The sequence below is a fragment of the Carica papaya genome, chromosome 2 (genome assembly GCF_054855325.1).
Source record: "Carica papaya isolate Zhongbai chromosome 2, ASM5485532v1, whole genome shotgun sequence".
NCBI classification, from domain to species: domain Eukaryota; kingdom Viridiplantae; phylum Streptophyta; class Magnoliopsida; order Brassicales; family Caricaceae; genus Carica; species Carica papaya.
Genome location: NC_142310.1, coordinates 2263372 through 2277894, shown reverse-complemented (window position 1 = coordinate 2277894; position 14523 = coordinate 2263372). Strand labels below are relative to the sequence as shown.

Below are 14523 nucleotides of genomic sequence, written 5' to 3'. Positions count from 1 at the left end.
CGGGCCTGCTGACGTGGCTGCTGACGTGGCCCCCCTTTTTTTTTTTTTTTTTTTTTCCTCCTCCTTTCCGGGTGCTACATTAGTAATCCGTAATTAATTATGAATATTTTCTAAATTATACAAAATACCGTATTATTATTTATTTACACTTCAGTTCTATAACAGAGAATAGGATGAGAGATTCTTACTCAATTTGATACTCGAAAAGTTAAGTTGTTGACTATGCCTACTGGCGGTACTTGGATTCTCTGAATTTTTTTTCGGGAATTAAAACGCGCTATAAGTACCTACAAATATCTCAAAAAATCTAAAATCAATCTCAAGACCCATCTTTGGCCAATTTCAGAATTCTAGCACGGTGGCGGTTCGCATTGGGTCAGTTGTTTTTGGCCTATTTTGCATCAATCCATACGAGAAAATATGTTAATGGGCCTTGATTGACCAAAAAAACTAAAAACCGAAACTCACCGGCGACGGGGCTCTCTGATGCGGCGACTTTGCCGGCTCATTTTGCGGTTGGGTGTTTTGCTCCGATCACATGTAAAGAAGGAAACGGTGATCACAATGGTAGAAAAATTATGCAGAATAGGAATCGGGAATGGCCTCATCGGAGGCGGTTTTTGTAATTTTCCGTGGTGGCGGTGTTGGGCTTTACTTACGGTTTTCGGCTAATTTACAGGTCTTTTTGCTCCGATTTGGTCATGGGGGATTGATCTGGCTGTCCGATCGTAATTAAATAGATAGTGAATATGGACCGTCCATCGCGATCTAATCTGCACCGTCCGATCGCGTTTAAATAGGGAAGGGATATGGGCCATCCATGACGTCTAAATCTGACCATCCGATCGCGTTTAGGGAGGGAACACATCCGAGCCGTTCGTGAATGCGGGAGCGAATCTGGGTCGTTCAATCGTGGGCACGCAGATCGCCTGCGTGGCCTCTCCCGTGGCACCGCATCAGTGTCCATTGCCACGCGGCGCGTCCTGGTTCGTCAGAGTTGCTAACCAGGTATCTCACCTGGCACAATTTTTCTAAATTATATTTTGACCTACAGTTTTCGATTTTTCTTTTAAAAATATCCTAATAACTCAAATTTTCACTCATTTTTTCTAAAATTGTTTTCAATTTTATCCTTCATTAAATTTTTTTCATTTTTACACTAAATTAAAATTAAAAAATTATATTTATAGATTCATTTTAAATTACATTAAAAATTAATTTAGGGTATTACACCAGCTATGACCCAACAGATGCCAAATAAACCATAGACTATGGTCTATAGAGAATAAGTGTTAGAGCACCAAAGCAAAAAATGGTTATAAGATTTCAAATTATTATTGCATAAGTAACATCTATTTGATAGAGTAATGCCTCTTTTCATTAAATTATTTACAGTAAGAATACGATTTTTGAAAGTTTTCCAAATAAATAAAAAGATTATTTAAGGTGCACCAGTCTTTTGTATCATTTTTGCTCGGTGAACCTACTTGATGCCGCTGTTATGGCCATCAATGGGATTATAAAAGGATTTGATGTTAAATGATCAATTTTTATTCGAAATCCACATCAACTTGTCTTTTTTATTACTAATTTTGGTAGATTCCAACAATACCATTGAATTTTCAAATTCTTCTAGTTTCCAATCATTCAAACTCTTCTACAACACAATATTCTAACTCATGTCAGTATTGTTGTCAAGTGTTTGCTCAATGCACATAGATTTATCCTTAGATAATGCATCAACGAGAGGAAAATAGGATCGTAGTCTTTTGTTTCAACACCAAATGTCGGACCATAATTAGATTTTGCTTCATTTGTCCACCTTCTATTTAGAGTAGTGTGAAGCTTCTTTACCCATTTTAGAGATACTTCTTTCATAGACTCACCCCACAATTGCTACGGTTTATAAGATTCTAATTTAAACAACCTTTCAAACTTCATTTGCAATCAATAACTCTTTTTCCACAAACCATTTGAATCATTCCAATATTTTCGTGCCCATTCTCCACCCCATAATGGATTAAAGCTTCTACATATATACACGTCATATATTAAAAATATATATGTTACAATAATTATATATTAAAAATATTTTTAATAAATTTTTATTTAACATTTAATACAAATAATTATAGAAAATATTATCACTTAAACAAAACTAAAAATTATATATTTGATAAAATCAGTTTCTAAAAATTTAAAATATAAATTCTTAATAAAAACTAAAATTATACATTATAATTTTAAATTTTAAATTTATCAAAAATAAATTGTGGTTCCGGTTTTATATTTAATATATTTAATCGTAAAAATATTTTTTTATATAAAAATTAAGATTTAAAAATTAGGAGACCGTTAAATAAACTATTTTTTAAATATTTTTTTTTAAAAATTATCTATAATTTTTCAATTATTAAATCTCTTTTTTTTTATATGTTAAATTAAATAAATTTCGGACACGTAATTACTACCTAAATGATGCTATTAAAAATTGATTAAATAAAATGGAATAGGCAAAGTAAAATTGTAATGAATCTTTCGGGAAATGAAAAATTGATTTGAAATGGAATCAGGATTTTAAATTTAAATATTTTATATTAATGGATTAAAGCTTTTATATGTATATATAAATATATATATATTCACTTTATTTTTTTATAATAATTTTAATTCTCGTAACTTATTTACAACTATGTAAAAATTAAAATTAACAAACTTAATGTATGATAGAACCAATTTCAATGAACATATATAGAATTTAAGATTTTAATTCTTAAATAAAAACTTATTTAAAAAAAAAAACTCTTATATCGTTAATATTTATAAATATCATATCACACAAATAAAATAAATACATGAAAGAAAACAATATTGTAATTTAAAGTAAATTTTATATTCAATTTAGAATAGACAATATTTTAATTTAAATGGAGGAATAAAATTTTGTTATTTTAAAATTAAATACATGAATAGAATTAAAATGTCAAGATTATAATTAAATTATATTTTTTAAAAATTAACAAGAATATAATTTAAAAAGAAAAAAAATTTGACTAAATAATAATAATAATTTTTTAATATATATATATATATATATATATATATATATATATAAAAGAAGAAAGCTTTTTTAAAATGTAAATAGCATGAATGATCCTCCATCAAACGCCATCCAAAAACCACCAGAGGGGGTCAAGTCGGGGCTGCCTTCGCTTCCTTGATTAGTTGTTTCTTTCATTTTCATCAAAAGATCCAATCCCCCATTTTTCATTTTAGTGAATCTTCTTGTTTTCCCAAATCTCTACCTCCCTTTTCCATTTTCTCTACAAGACTCCTTCGATTTCAAACCCTAGTCCGCCTTTTCGTACATATATTTCTCCGACGGGATACCGATTTCTGGTTTCCAATACCATCGTCAAGAACCTGTATATCAAAGGATTATGGATCGTTCTGTTAGCTAGTCGCTGAATTATTTTTTATTAGAAGATCGGAGTTTGTGTCTGGGTGGGTTTGTCGGGTTCGGGGTTGGGTTTGGATTCTTCTGAGCAGAGCAAATGAGTAATCAAAAGAAGAGGAATTTCCAGATAGAGGCGTTCAAGCACCGGGTCGTGGTCGATCCAAAATACGCCGACAAGACATGGAATATTCTGGAGCATGCAATCCATGAGATTTACAATCATAATGCTAGTGGCCTTAGTTTTGAAGAGCTTTACAGGTCTGCCCTCTGTTTTTTTTCTTTTTCTTTTTCCTTCTCGAAAAGAAAATATCTGTTGAGAATTTTATCCAATTCATTTGCACTATGTATTTCTTGATTCTTGTAAGCTCGATTTGGTTTGTTGTGTTACTTGTGGTCTGTTCATGGGAACAAACATTTATTCTCTTTTGTTAGGATTTTAAACGGTTGCAACCTGATTAAGATGTGTATATGGCGTATCGGTTTGAGTTGATTCGCAAGGTTGAGGATTATTACATTCAGCCTGATTAAGATGTGTATATGGCGTATCAGTTTGAGTTGATTCGCAAGGTTGAGGATTATTACATTTAGGATGTTGAAAGTAGTAGTATTGAACAAATTCGTGGTTGATGTTTTACTCTGTGGACTAAGAACATGCTTTTCAATTACAAGTTATCCATCAAATTCTTTGGAAGGAAATGGGTTTTCCGTCTTGGTTGAGTGGGAAATATTGCTAATCTCTATAGTGATTGCTACAGATGGGTTTGAAGAGCGGCTCTTTTGCGCTATGGTATTTTCAATATAAGTTGGGGATAATGGATGGATTAACCGTGGTTACCAAAGTAGTTAAGAGGTAGATGGAGTAATATATTGATTGGTGGTACATAAGACTGTCTCGGTTTATTTGCTAAATTGTTCGAAATGATAGAAAAATTTACCTCAGTTTATTTTGAGAAATGCACGTATATGTTTCTCTTAGAAAAATAGTCAATATTTGATAATATTGTCTATGATAACATGGTTGGTTGCATGTGGAATAATCATCTTTAATTTTACCACAATCATGTGAGGCTGAATGTATATGCTGATTGCATGATATTGTCAGAAATATTATTGGTGTTAGTAATATATTCTATGAGTTTTACAAAAATATCATTAAAAAATAATTCTATGAGTTTTAGAAGTAAGGCACAGAACTCTAATGGTACAAAGATTTTTCCTCGTTTTATCTTTGTTGTAATGGGAGATTATCAAGGCCTATGCCAAGTAGTCTAAGCTTTCCTAAATTCTTTGTTGATTAATGTTATACTTAGATTATTATTTCAAAAAGATATTATAGTTACATTGTGGATTGTAGGAGGAAGGCGTATGCCAATGCTAATTTGTTTTTTGAGCATTCTAATTTCATGTAGTAACAGCATCTCACTTTTGCATACCATGTATAAGACTCATGCTTGTCAAAGTATCCATTTCATTGCTGTGCCTGCCAATGCTGTTTTGGCGCAAGCTGACTGGATTTATACCGTAGTTTTTTTGTGCTTTCTTACTTTGTCATAGTAGGAGTGTGTTGTTGGAAAAAGAGATAGAAATGCCAGACAGACATTTTCTTTATATTCTTCTATTCCTATTCATTTAATTTTTCTCCAGTACTCAGCAAGAATGCTTGAAGAAAGATCTGGAGAAGTCTCGTAAGATTATTTAGAAGTACAGAATGTTTTTACTATAACTATTATTTTTATATATGCATAGCACCCCTCGGTATCTTGTGAAGGCCTTCAAAAATAAAAAAAAAACTTTTCTTTGAATTTCTCATTGTTATTGCATTCATGTTTACTGGACATCCTCCGCTGGCAAATTAAAGATAAATTTCAAATCTTCTTTATTTACTCAGAAAAATACTGTTTATCATAAAGAAGATTTGAAAATTTTCTTACTTGTGGACACGCATGCATGATTTTTTTTTAACATGGATATTATAATTTGTGATATTTTTGTTATAATTTTAAACTTATGTCAGAAATGCCTACAATATGGTGCTGCATAAATTTGGAGATAAGCTGTACTCAGGACTTGTTTCAACTATGACTTCTCATCTCAAAGAAATATCAAAGTCCATTGAGGCTGCCCAAGGAGGTTTGTTTCTGGAAGAGCTTAACCGTAAATGGAATGATCATAACAAAGCACTGCAAATGATCCGAGATATATTAATGTACATGGACAGGACTTACATTCCAAGTACCCATAAAACCCCTGTTCATGAACTTGGGCTTAACCTTTGGAGAGATAACATAATACACTCCAGTAAAATTCAGACAAGGCTTCTAAACACACTTCTTGAACTTGTTCATAGAGAACGGACTGGTGAAGTCATAGACCGAGGGTTAATGAGGAATATAATTAAGATGCTAATGGACTTAGGTTCTTCTGTCTATCAAGAAGACTTTGAGAAGCCTTTTCTGGAGGTTTCTGCTGAGTTCTACCGTGGTGAATCCCAGAAGTTCATTGAGTGCTGTGATTGTGGGGAATACTTGAAGAAAGCAGAGAGACGATTAAATGAAGAAATTGAAAGAGTGACGCACTACTTGGATGCCAAAAGTGAAGTGAAGATAACTAACGTGGTGGAAAAGGAGATGATTGCAAACCACATGCTGAGATTGGTCCACATGGAGAATTCTGGCTTGGTAAATATGCTTCTTGATGATAAGTACGAAGATTTGGGAAGAATGTACAACTTATTCCGTAGGGTTCCCAATGGGCTCTCAACAATAAGAGATGTGATGACTTCGCATCTCAGGGAGACAGGTAAGCAGCTAGTTACTGATCCAGAAAGGTTGAAGGATCCAGTGGAATTTGTCCAGCGGCTGCTGGATGAAAAAGATAAATACGATAACATTATTAGTTTGGCATTTAACAATGACAAAACATTCCAAAATGCTTTGAATTCCTCTTTTGAATATTTCATCAACCTGAATCCTCGTTCTCCTGAGTTCATTTCCTTGTTTGTGGATGACAAACTTCGCAAAGGTCTTAAGGGAGTTAGTGAGGAGGATGTGGAGATTATACTTGACAAAGTTATGATGCTATTCCGCTACTTGCAAGAAAAAGATGTATTTGAAAAGTACTATAAGCAGCATTTAGCTAAGCGACTTTTGTCTGGGAAAACTGTATCTGATGATGCAGAGAGAAGTCTGATAGTCAAGCTAAAGACTGAATGTGGATACCAGTTTACTTCAAAATTAGAAGGTATGTTCACAGACATGAAGACCTCTCAGGACACCATGCAAGGCTTTTATGCAAGCCATCCTGAGCTAGGGGATGGTCCAACACTTGTTGTTCAGGTTCTGACAACAGGATCTTGGCCCACTCAATCAAGTGTTACTTGTAATCTTCCTGCTGAAATGTCTGTACTTTGTGAGAAATTCCGGTCATATTATCTTGGGACCCATACTGGTCGAAGACTGTCCTGGCAAACTAACATGGGCACAGCAGATATAAAAGCAACATTTGGAAAGGGTCAGAAGCACGAGTTGAATGTGTCTACCTACCAAATGTGTGTTCTCATGTTATTTAACAATGCTGATCGGCTTACCTACAAGGAGATTGAACAGGCCACAGAGATCCCTGCCTCAGACTTGAAGAGGTGTTTGCAATCCATGGCTTGTGTGAAGGGGAAAAATGTACTTAGAAAGGAGCCAATGAGTAAAGATATTGGTGAGGATGATGCCTTTTTTGTAAATGACAAGTTCACAAGCAAATTCTATAAGGTGAAGATAGGAACAGTGGTTGCCCAAAAGGAGTCGGAACCTGAAAAGCAGGAGACTCGACAGAGAGTGGAGGAGGATAGGAAGCCCCAGATTGAAGCGGCGATAGTTAGAATCATGAAGTCTAGGAGGGTACTAGATCACAACAATATAATTGCTGAGGTGACAAAACAGTTGCAGTCTCGTTTTCTGGCCAACCCCACTGAGATTAAAAAACGGATTGAGTCTCTTATTGAGCGGGATTTCTTGGAGAGGGATAGTACAGACAGAAAACTATACCGATACCTGGCGTGAGAAAGTGGCCCAAACACTTGTTTTGTTTCTTGTGGGAAGGTAGCATTGGCAGTTGCAATTGTACCTTAGGTGGTAAGTGGAAATTTGTTTTTCACAGTTTCTGCAAACTCCATTGTGTTTAATTGGATATATTTTTGTTCTAGCTTTACCAATTGGTGTGGCATGCATTGTTTCCATAGCCAGATTTTATATCTGCCATCACTTACAGGAAACTTTTATTACTAATACATAATCATAATTTCATGAGAAACTGCCATTCATTTCACCACAAAAAGAGAAAAGTCTATTATCTCAGTAGCTTGCTCTCCACAGTTAATGGATCTAGCACTTGTTAGAAAATTTAGTTTCAAACATTCTTTATGGCCACTGAAGTTCCCCAATTGTCTATTCAGACTCTGTTAATGTATCTGAAAAATTTGTTGGTGATTGAGGTTTGATTTTAAGAATTAAAGGGGAAAATTAAGATTTGGATCCCACTTTATCTATTTACTTAGTTGGATCTTACTGGATCATTCAATTAACATCACCATTCATTTGAAAACTGTAGTGAGGGTTTTCTTTTTTCTCTTTTCTTTGTGACAGAAGAAGGATCTATTGCTAACAAGGATCTCTAATAAAAGTTTATAAAAAAAAAATTAAATTAAATTAGAATCTCAAAATTTAATAAAATATTTTTAAAGACTAATGAAATTTGAAGCTATAATATATAATTAAAAATATTATTTCTGTCAAAAATGATAAAATAACTAATCTACAAATATCTCTTTAGTAATTTTACTAGGTTTAAACTCCTTAAATAGTTGATTTTTTAAAAAGTAAATACATATATTTTAATAATTAAGCGGTCTGTACAAATCATGAATAACATAAACAATAATAATACAATTTCTTAACTAGAATATACATAATGTACAATTTAATTAAAATTTATTTGTATTTATAAAAAGGAATGGAAGCGTCAACCATCTATCTAATAGATAAAAGATAAGATACGGGGTTAATTAAAGATTAAAATATAAAATCTTATCAGAATATAAATTTTTTAATTAAAATAAATCAATTTCTAATAATAATTATGATGCAATAAATAATTAGCTATCAATAAAATTGTAAAAAAAAAAAAAATAGTATTTAACTTTTTTACATTTCATTTGAATTGAATTATTTTTAATAACTTCATAAATGAAACAAATGCAATTGTGAATTTTGTTCTCATTATAAGTTTTGCTGCTATAAATTATTAAGATTATATTAAATTTTGTTGCTGTAAAAATATTAATTATATTAAATTTTACGTCTATTAAAATATTAAGATTATGTTTCATATTTTCTATGCTATAGTTCGGACTATTTGTCCAAATTTTATTATTATTTAATAGATATAACTTTATTACTATATATAAACTTTTCATTTTCCAATTTTTGTGTGATATCAAGACTCTTGAAATTATTTGGTTTGATTTAAACTAAATGTAACAATGAGAATATAATGAGGTTAACTTAATAATAATAATATATATAAACATTGTTTTAATAAGAATGATGCATATATAAATTTATAAGGTTAATTTATAAATGGTGATGTTAATTGAATGATCCAGTAAGATCCAATTAAGTAGATAAACAAAGAGGATACAAATCCTAATTTTCCCCTTTAATTCTTAAAATCAGACCTCAATCACTAATAAATCAGCACCCAAAATCTGTTCTTTTACTAAATTTAAAGATGAATAGAAAGTGAATTTTTTTTCTTTATTTTCAATAAAATTACATAGCTTTTGCTCTCTCCACAGGTATATAGATTGAAAAATTACATGATACTGAGTACTGCTAGTTGGGTATAGTCAAAATATGAGGTTGGATACAAATTTTCAAATACATTAACAGAAAATGTGAACAGACATTAATTGGGGAACTTCAATGGCCATAAAGAATGTGTGAAACTACCAGTTTCTCATGAAATTATGATTATGTACTAGTAATAAAAGTTTCCTGTAAGTGATGGCAGACATAAAATCTGGCAATAGAAACAATGCATGCCACAGCAATTGGTAAAAAGCTAGAACAAATATATATCCAATTAAACACAATGGAGTTTGCAGAAACTGTGAAAAACAAATTTCCACTCACCACCTAAGGTACAATTGCAACTGCCAATGCTAACTTCCCACAGGAAACAAAACAAGTGTCCGGGCTACTTTCTCTCGCCAGGTATCGGTATAGTTTTCTGTCTGTACTAGTACAGAGACCAAACTATTATTTTAGCCTTAAGAACTCAGTATCCAAATCCCCTGTTTGCCAGGGTAAAGAGAAGTTCAAAAAGTAACCACTATACTTGAGAAAAAAGGTTGAGTGTATTATAACAAGGCTAAAATATGGCCTCCTAATACAGGTTACCTCAAGAATACAACATATTCCAATCACAAACAGTTTCTTATTACATGAATCACCACCTTCTAGAGAAAAATGATATGGAAAATTCCTTCACATGTATTATATAGCAACCCTTTGAGCAGTCAAATCACCATTTTTGTTTGGGTAATTGCATCAGTGTTATGATCAAAGTGAAGATGTTTTATGCTTTCAAGGTCAAAACAATGTAATAACCAAAAGTAAAAGAAACCTCAATAAGACTTGGGTTCAGAGTCCAACCAAGATGATTTTGAAGCTATGACTCTGGAATCAGAATGCGATTTTGAATATCTGAAAAAGTCTTCACATCAGTTCCCCACAACCTGCATATTGAAAACAATGTTAAGTGTTGGTGTGCATGCCCGAGCAAGTAGAACTAGCCCTTTTGGGGGACTTCATGTGGCCAGGGTCAAACAACATCTCCACTCTAACCTTGAAGTTTCTCCCCACTTTTGGTAACCGAAATAAAAAACAAGAAATATATTACAGCACAATCAATCATCATCAATCATAGCCATCTTCATCTCAATATATGACGAAGATAATTATCCCTTTCTTCTAAGGGGCCCACAATTAGAGATACCATCACCCCCCAGATACAAGGCACTTCCTATAGAGGTAAAGGTTTCCAATGCAATGTGAGATGATAACTGAATTTGGTGCACCAAATGAAAATCAAACTTACCAGCAATCAATCCCAATAGCATTAGCCCCAGCCTTGTCTGCTTTTTTATCGTCTCCAACATGCACTGCCTTGCTAGCCTCAACACCGGTTTGATCTACAACAATGCTCATACCATGTGAAGATCATTTGTGTCTATAAATGATTTTTAAGACAGATAGGACAGAACAACGAACGTGCAATTTAAATGTTACTCAGAAAATACTTCCCATTCACATGGAAATTGAACCATATCATAATATTCTATATCCTGTCCTTGACCTAGAACTTATTGTAGAGATGCCATCATCAAGTGTAAATCTGAATGCTGTTGTTACATGAAAATTCAGAATGGACTGACCCTACACTATCAACTATGATTCTTGGTTATGTGCCCTTCATGCCACTTAGAAAAATTATCAATTTTATGACTTTGAACTTCAAATGACAGACTAAAGTCACTCATGTAACATAGCACATCTAAATACAAAGCAAAACAGCATGCCTTTACATACAAATAAACAAACATGACAGTTTTCCATACAGACACAAGAAACAGGCTGCCAATCTCCTAAACCAGTCATCAAATGGTAATGTAAGGCAATCACAACAAAATAATCATAAATGTTGTTCACCACTTTGTAAGGAAGATTAATTTGATGTCACAATACAAACCTAAGGCAGCTTTGAATATTTTCTCATCTGGTTTCTCATATCCAACTTCTGATGATATAATTACAGCATCAAACCTGAAAAGGAAATCAAAATATTACTCATCCATAAAAAAAAAAGCAGAAATCGCTGTACATGATATACACCATGTGAAGAGACCAACTATATACTTTCCATGATATAAGTCCCATAAAAAGTGCCCCTTGATCAGTCAATATCTCAGTTTACAGGATATATGGAAAGGAAGTCAAGAATGAAAATTTTCAATTTCTTTCTCTAAAGCAGGAGAAATATCAAGACACCATGTGATGATATAGGACTCAAACCACCCACAAAATATTTTGTTCTAAAGATAATATATTTGACAATATGATGTGAGGAGAGGACTGAAACCAGCCCCAGAATTTTTTGTTTTAAAGATAGTATATTCCACTCAGTGACCTAATAGACACTTGTAATAAGTGTGGGAGAATTATTATTTCTATAGACTACAAATTTAAATGAATAATTAGAAAGTGAGTTCCCTGGGAAATGCTATGAAGAGTCTAATAACTGTAATGTTCCATTGGAAGAATGAAGAGTCCTGTATCATTGAAGCTGAAAGATTCCCAACAGAGATAGAGACAAGGCTTACAGATCTATAACACTGAGGTCCTTCAATAGTTTCCTCAGTCGGGTATCAAAATTGGACACAACAGCCACCTTAACTGTACTACAACATAAGAGAAACGAGGAAATAACAACAAATTAAGATTGAGCTTGTAGTATACACACTAGTAAAAGTTAAAAGGACACTGCTTCCTTAATACAACCTCCAATATCCTTGAGGAGGAAAATTGTTTCATAAGCTCCATCTGGAAGATGCCATGCATTACCATCTGCATAATACTGAATAAAGCAGCCGATAGAACTTTAGTCAGAAACACCTAAAATGACTGTATTGAAGGATTCTATAGTACTATAAGTTAAAATTTCCCATTAGCTCTCTTGCTATTAGGGGTACCATGAAAGTTACCTTATACACTTCTTCAAAGTAGTCATTATCAGCACAACCAGTGGCTTCAGAAACAACAAGTTTCCAAAACGGCCTTCCATCTCCCTGTCAAGAATATGGAAGACAATGAGTGTGAAACATTTCTGTTACATTCAGTCGAGAAGGAAATTATTTCATTCAGAACTTTGGAAAGCAGAGAGGATGGGTGAAGGAAGAGAGGGGGGGAAAGCATTTCACATCATCAGTGAAAAATAAAAATAAAAGTCACTTTAAACATAACTAGCAAGGTTAAAACTATTTCACTGGCTTCTTGAAAAATAACAATATATTCCACCAATTACCAGAAGTACATGAACTTTTAGGAATTCAATTTAACAAGTCTCAACCACTAAACATATGAAGAATTATCCATTATTTCCATAACTTATGTTTAATGCATATGGACATAATTTCCTTCGCTTGCTTGAATGCAAATACTTCATTATATATTGTCGAAGGTTGATTAATACAGTAAAAAAGAACTCACTTGGGAATCAAAAAGACTTTGCAAAGCAAATGAAAGATCATTGGAGCGATCTGAAAATTACTATAAAAAAATACTGGTATTCAAAATGGTAGAGCAAGTCAGTAAAATACTTGAATAGCAAATATTATACTGACAAATAGTTTCATATTGCAATTGATGAAACTCAAATAGGAAGGTGCTTCTCAATTCAGGAACAAGGGAACAACAAGAAAATTCAATACACCTGGTAACGGAGCTTCTCAGGCCATGGAGCAGCAAAAGCTCTCTTAAATCCTTGCTTTATTTCAGCTGAAGTTGCAGTGAGACCTAAATAATGGTAATAAATTCCATAAGATAAATAAACACAGCCAGAAGCTGAGAGAACAATCACTTGTCAGAATCTGAAGTAGAGCACGATGATCTAAACCAAGAAAACCTTAGAACTAACCATATTTTCTCCCAATTGAGGCGTACGTCTCCTCTACAGGTTTCGCCAGCTGCAAAAGTGTGCCTCCCGCATCCAATAGAAGAGCATCATACGCTCTTTTAGCTGATTTTCCTCTTCCTAGACGACAAAGAAGGAGTGAGTTTTATCAAATTACAGAACACGATCACGATAACGTGCATCAACCACTGAAAAACAAGGAAAAATGATCTCCAATTCGTATTAGAGCACCACTAATGCCCCCTTACCCCCATTTTTTTTTCTTCACAGAGTCCAGGTTGGAAATTGGTTAATTTTATAGGTGGCTCAGTTATTGATAGCCATATCATGTAATGACAATCCAATGAGGATAAACCAAAGGAAAACTAAAGTAGCAGATAATTCGAGTTGTCATGAAATTTCTTGCATTTCTCTCCGAGCAAACAAACAAAACAGCGGAATAAAGATGCGAAACTGACCAGAGACGAAGGACATTGACGAGCAGCGAAGGGAATTTGGGAGCTTATAATTAAGAGGGTTAAGAAGGGATCTGAATAGAGAGTTCCCTTGGGAGCATTTCGTCAGGCAAGGTTCCATTTCGCCAGCAGCCAGGGAAAATACGGAACCATCGATCCACTCAGAAAACTTGAGAATAAACTGGCTGGCCGTAAAACTCTTCCACCTTTGAACACAAATCAGCAAATGACTTTCTTTAAACCATTTGTAAAGGAAGAAGAAAAACATGTATTCCTTATTTAAATTATAATTCATTATAAAAATGTGAATTTTTACCTCCTACATTTCAAATATTTTAATGTATATTTATTAATAAATAATGTTATATATTTTATTTAATTATAAAATATGTATATTTTTATTAAAAAAATATTTAACTACAAAAAAAAAAAAAAAACATAATCATCGATCTAGCTACTATCGAAAGTTCACCAATTAGCAACTTGTATTCATTTTCGATTCTTTGGTACCAAAAACGAGTTATCGACTTCAGTTATATCATTTTCGTTTCGCATTATATTTTAGCGTGAATCTTTTTTCGTAGTTATAAATTTATATTGACGTACGAAAATAATATATGATTTTTCTTGTTACTAGAGTTTAAAAAAGAAATAGAATCTTATTATTTCACAGTTTCTATATGAATTGAAGTACAGTGAGTTTGGTAGACTTACTACTGCTTGTTCTGGTGGTAAAATATGCCAAAATTGACCAACAGGAACTGTTACAAATGAGGGAAAATGTATTAACTTGCACCCCTCTATTTAAGCTACTAATATGTTGTGAGGTGAGGCTACATAAAACACAGACTATTCTGTTTAAGAATAATA

The 14523-nt window shown here is 32.9% G+C and overlaps 2 protein-coding genes across 2 annotated transcripts; one reads left to right on the top strand and one right to left on the bottom strand.

Annotated features, from left to right (window-relative positions):
• The first annotated feature begins 3130 nt into the window (after nucleotides 1-3130).
• Nucleotides 3131-7657, top strand: CUL3 (cullin 3). The gene is made up of 2 exons (XM_088212593.1): nucleotides 3131-3715; nucleotides 5472-7657. Exons 1-2 carry the CDS (start codon nucleotides 3555-3557, stop codon nucleotides 7507-7509), a joined length of 2199 nt encoding a protein of 732 aa, XP_088068719.1. The 5' UTR covers nucleotides 3131-3554; the 3' UTR covers nucleotides 7510-7657.
• A 2187-nt stretch (nucleotides 7658-9844) lies between these two features.
• On the bottom strand, nucleotides 9845-13904 carry LOC110809172 (Haloacid dehalogenase-like hydrolase (HAD) superfamily protein). The gene is made up of 9 exons (XM_022034913.2): nucleotides 13657-13904; nucleotides 13202-13318; nucleotides 12998-13080; nucleotides 12270-12353; nucleotides 12067-12142; nucleotides 11889-11961; nucleotides 11258-11331; nucleotides 10607-10700; nucleotides 9845-10244 (listed from the first exon to the last, which is right to left on the bottom strand). The coding sequence occupies exons 1-9, from the start codon at nucleotides 13772-13774 to the stop codon at nucleotides 10178-10180; spliced, it is 786 nt and encodes a 261-aa protein (XP_021890605.2). The 5' UTR covers nucleotides 13775-13904; the 3' UTR covers nucleotides 9845-10177.
• Nucleotides 13905-14523: the final 619 nt, after the last annotated feature.

Bases quoted from the DNA above. Each gene is read 5' to 3' on its own strand.
- LOC110809172 (XM_022034913.2), bottom strand. From the start codon at position 13,774: ATGGAACCTTGCCTGACGAAATGCTCCCAAGGGAACTCTCTATTCAGA. The intron at 12,354-12,997 runs GTGTATTGAATT...TATTCTTGACAG, and splicing joins CTGAGAAGCTCCGTTACCAG to GGAGATGGAAGGCCGTTTTG. The intron at 12,143-12,269 runs GTAACTTTCATG...TGCTTTATTCAG, and splicing joins ACTTTGAAGAAGTGTATAAG to TATTATGCAGATGGTAATGC.
- CUL3 (XM_088212593.1), top strand. From the start codon at position 3,555: ATGAGTAATCAAAAGAAGAGGAATTTCCAGATAGAGGCGTTCAAGCAC. The intron at 3,716-5,471 runs GTCTGCCCTCTG...AACTTATGTCAG, and splicing joins AGTTTTGAAGAGCTTTACAG to AAATGCCTACAATATGGTGC.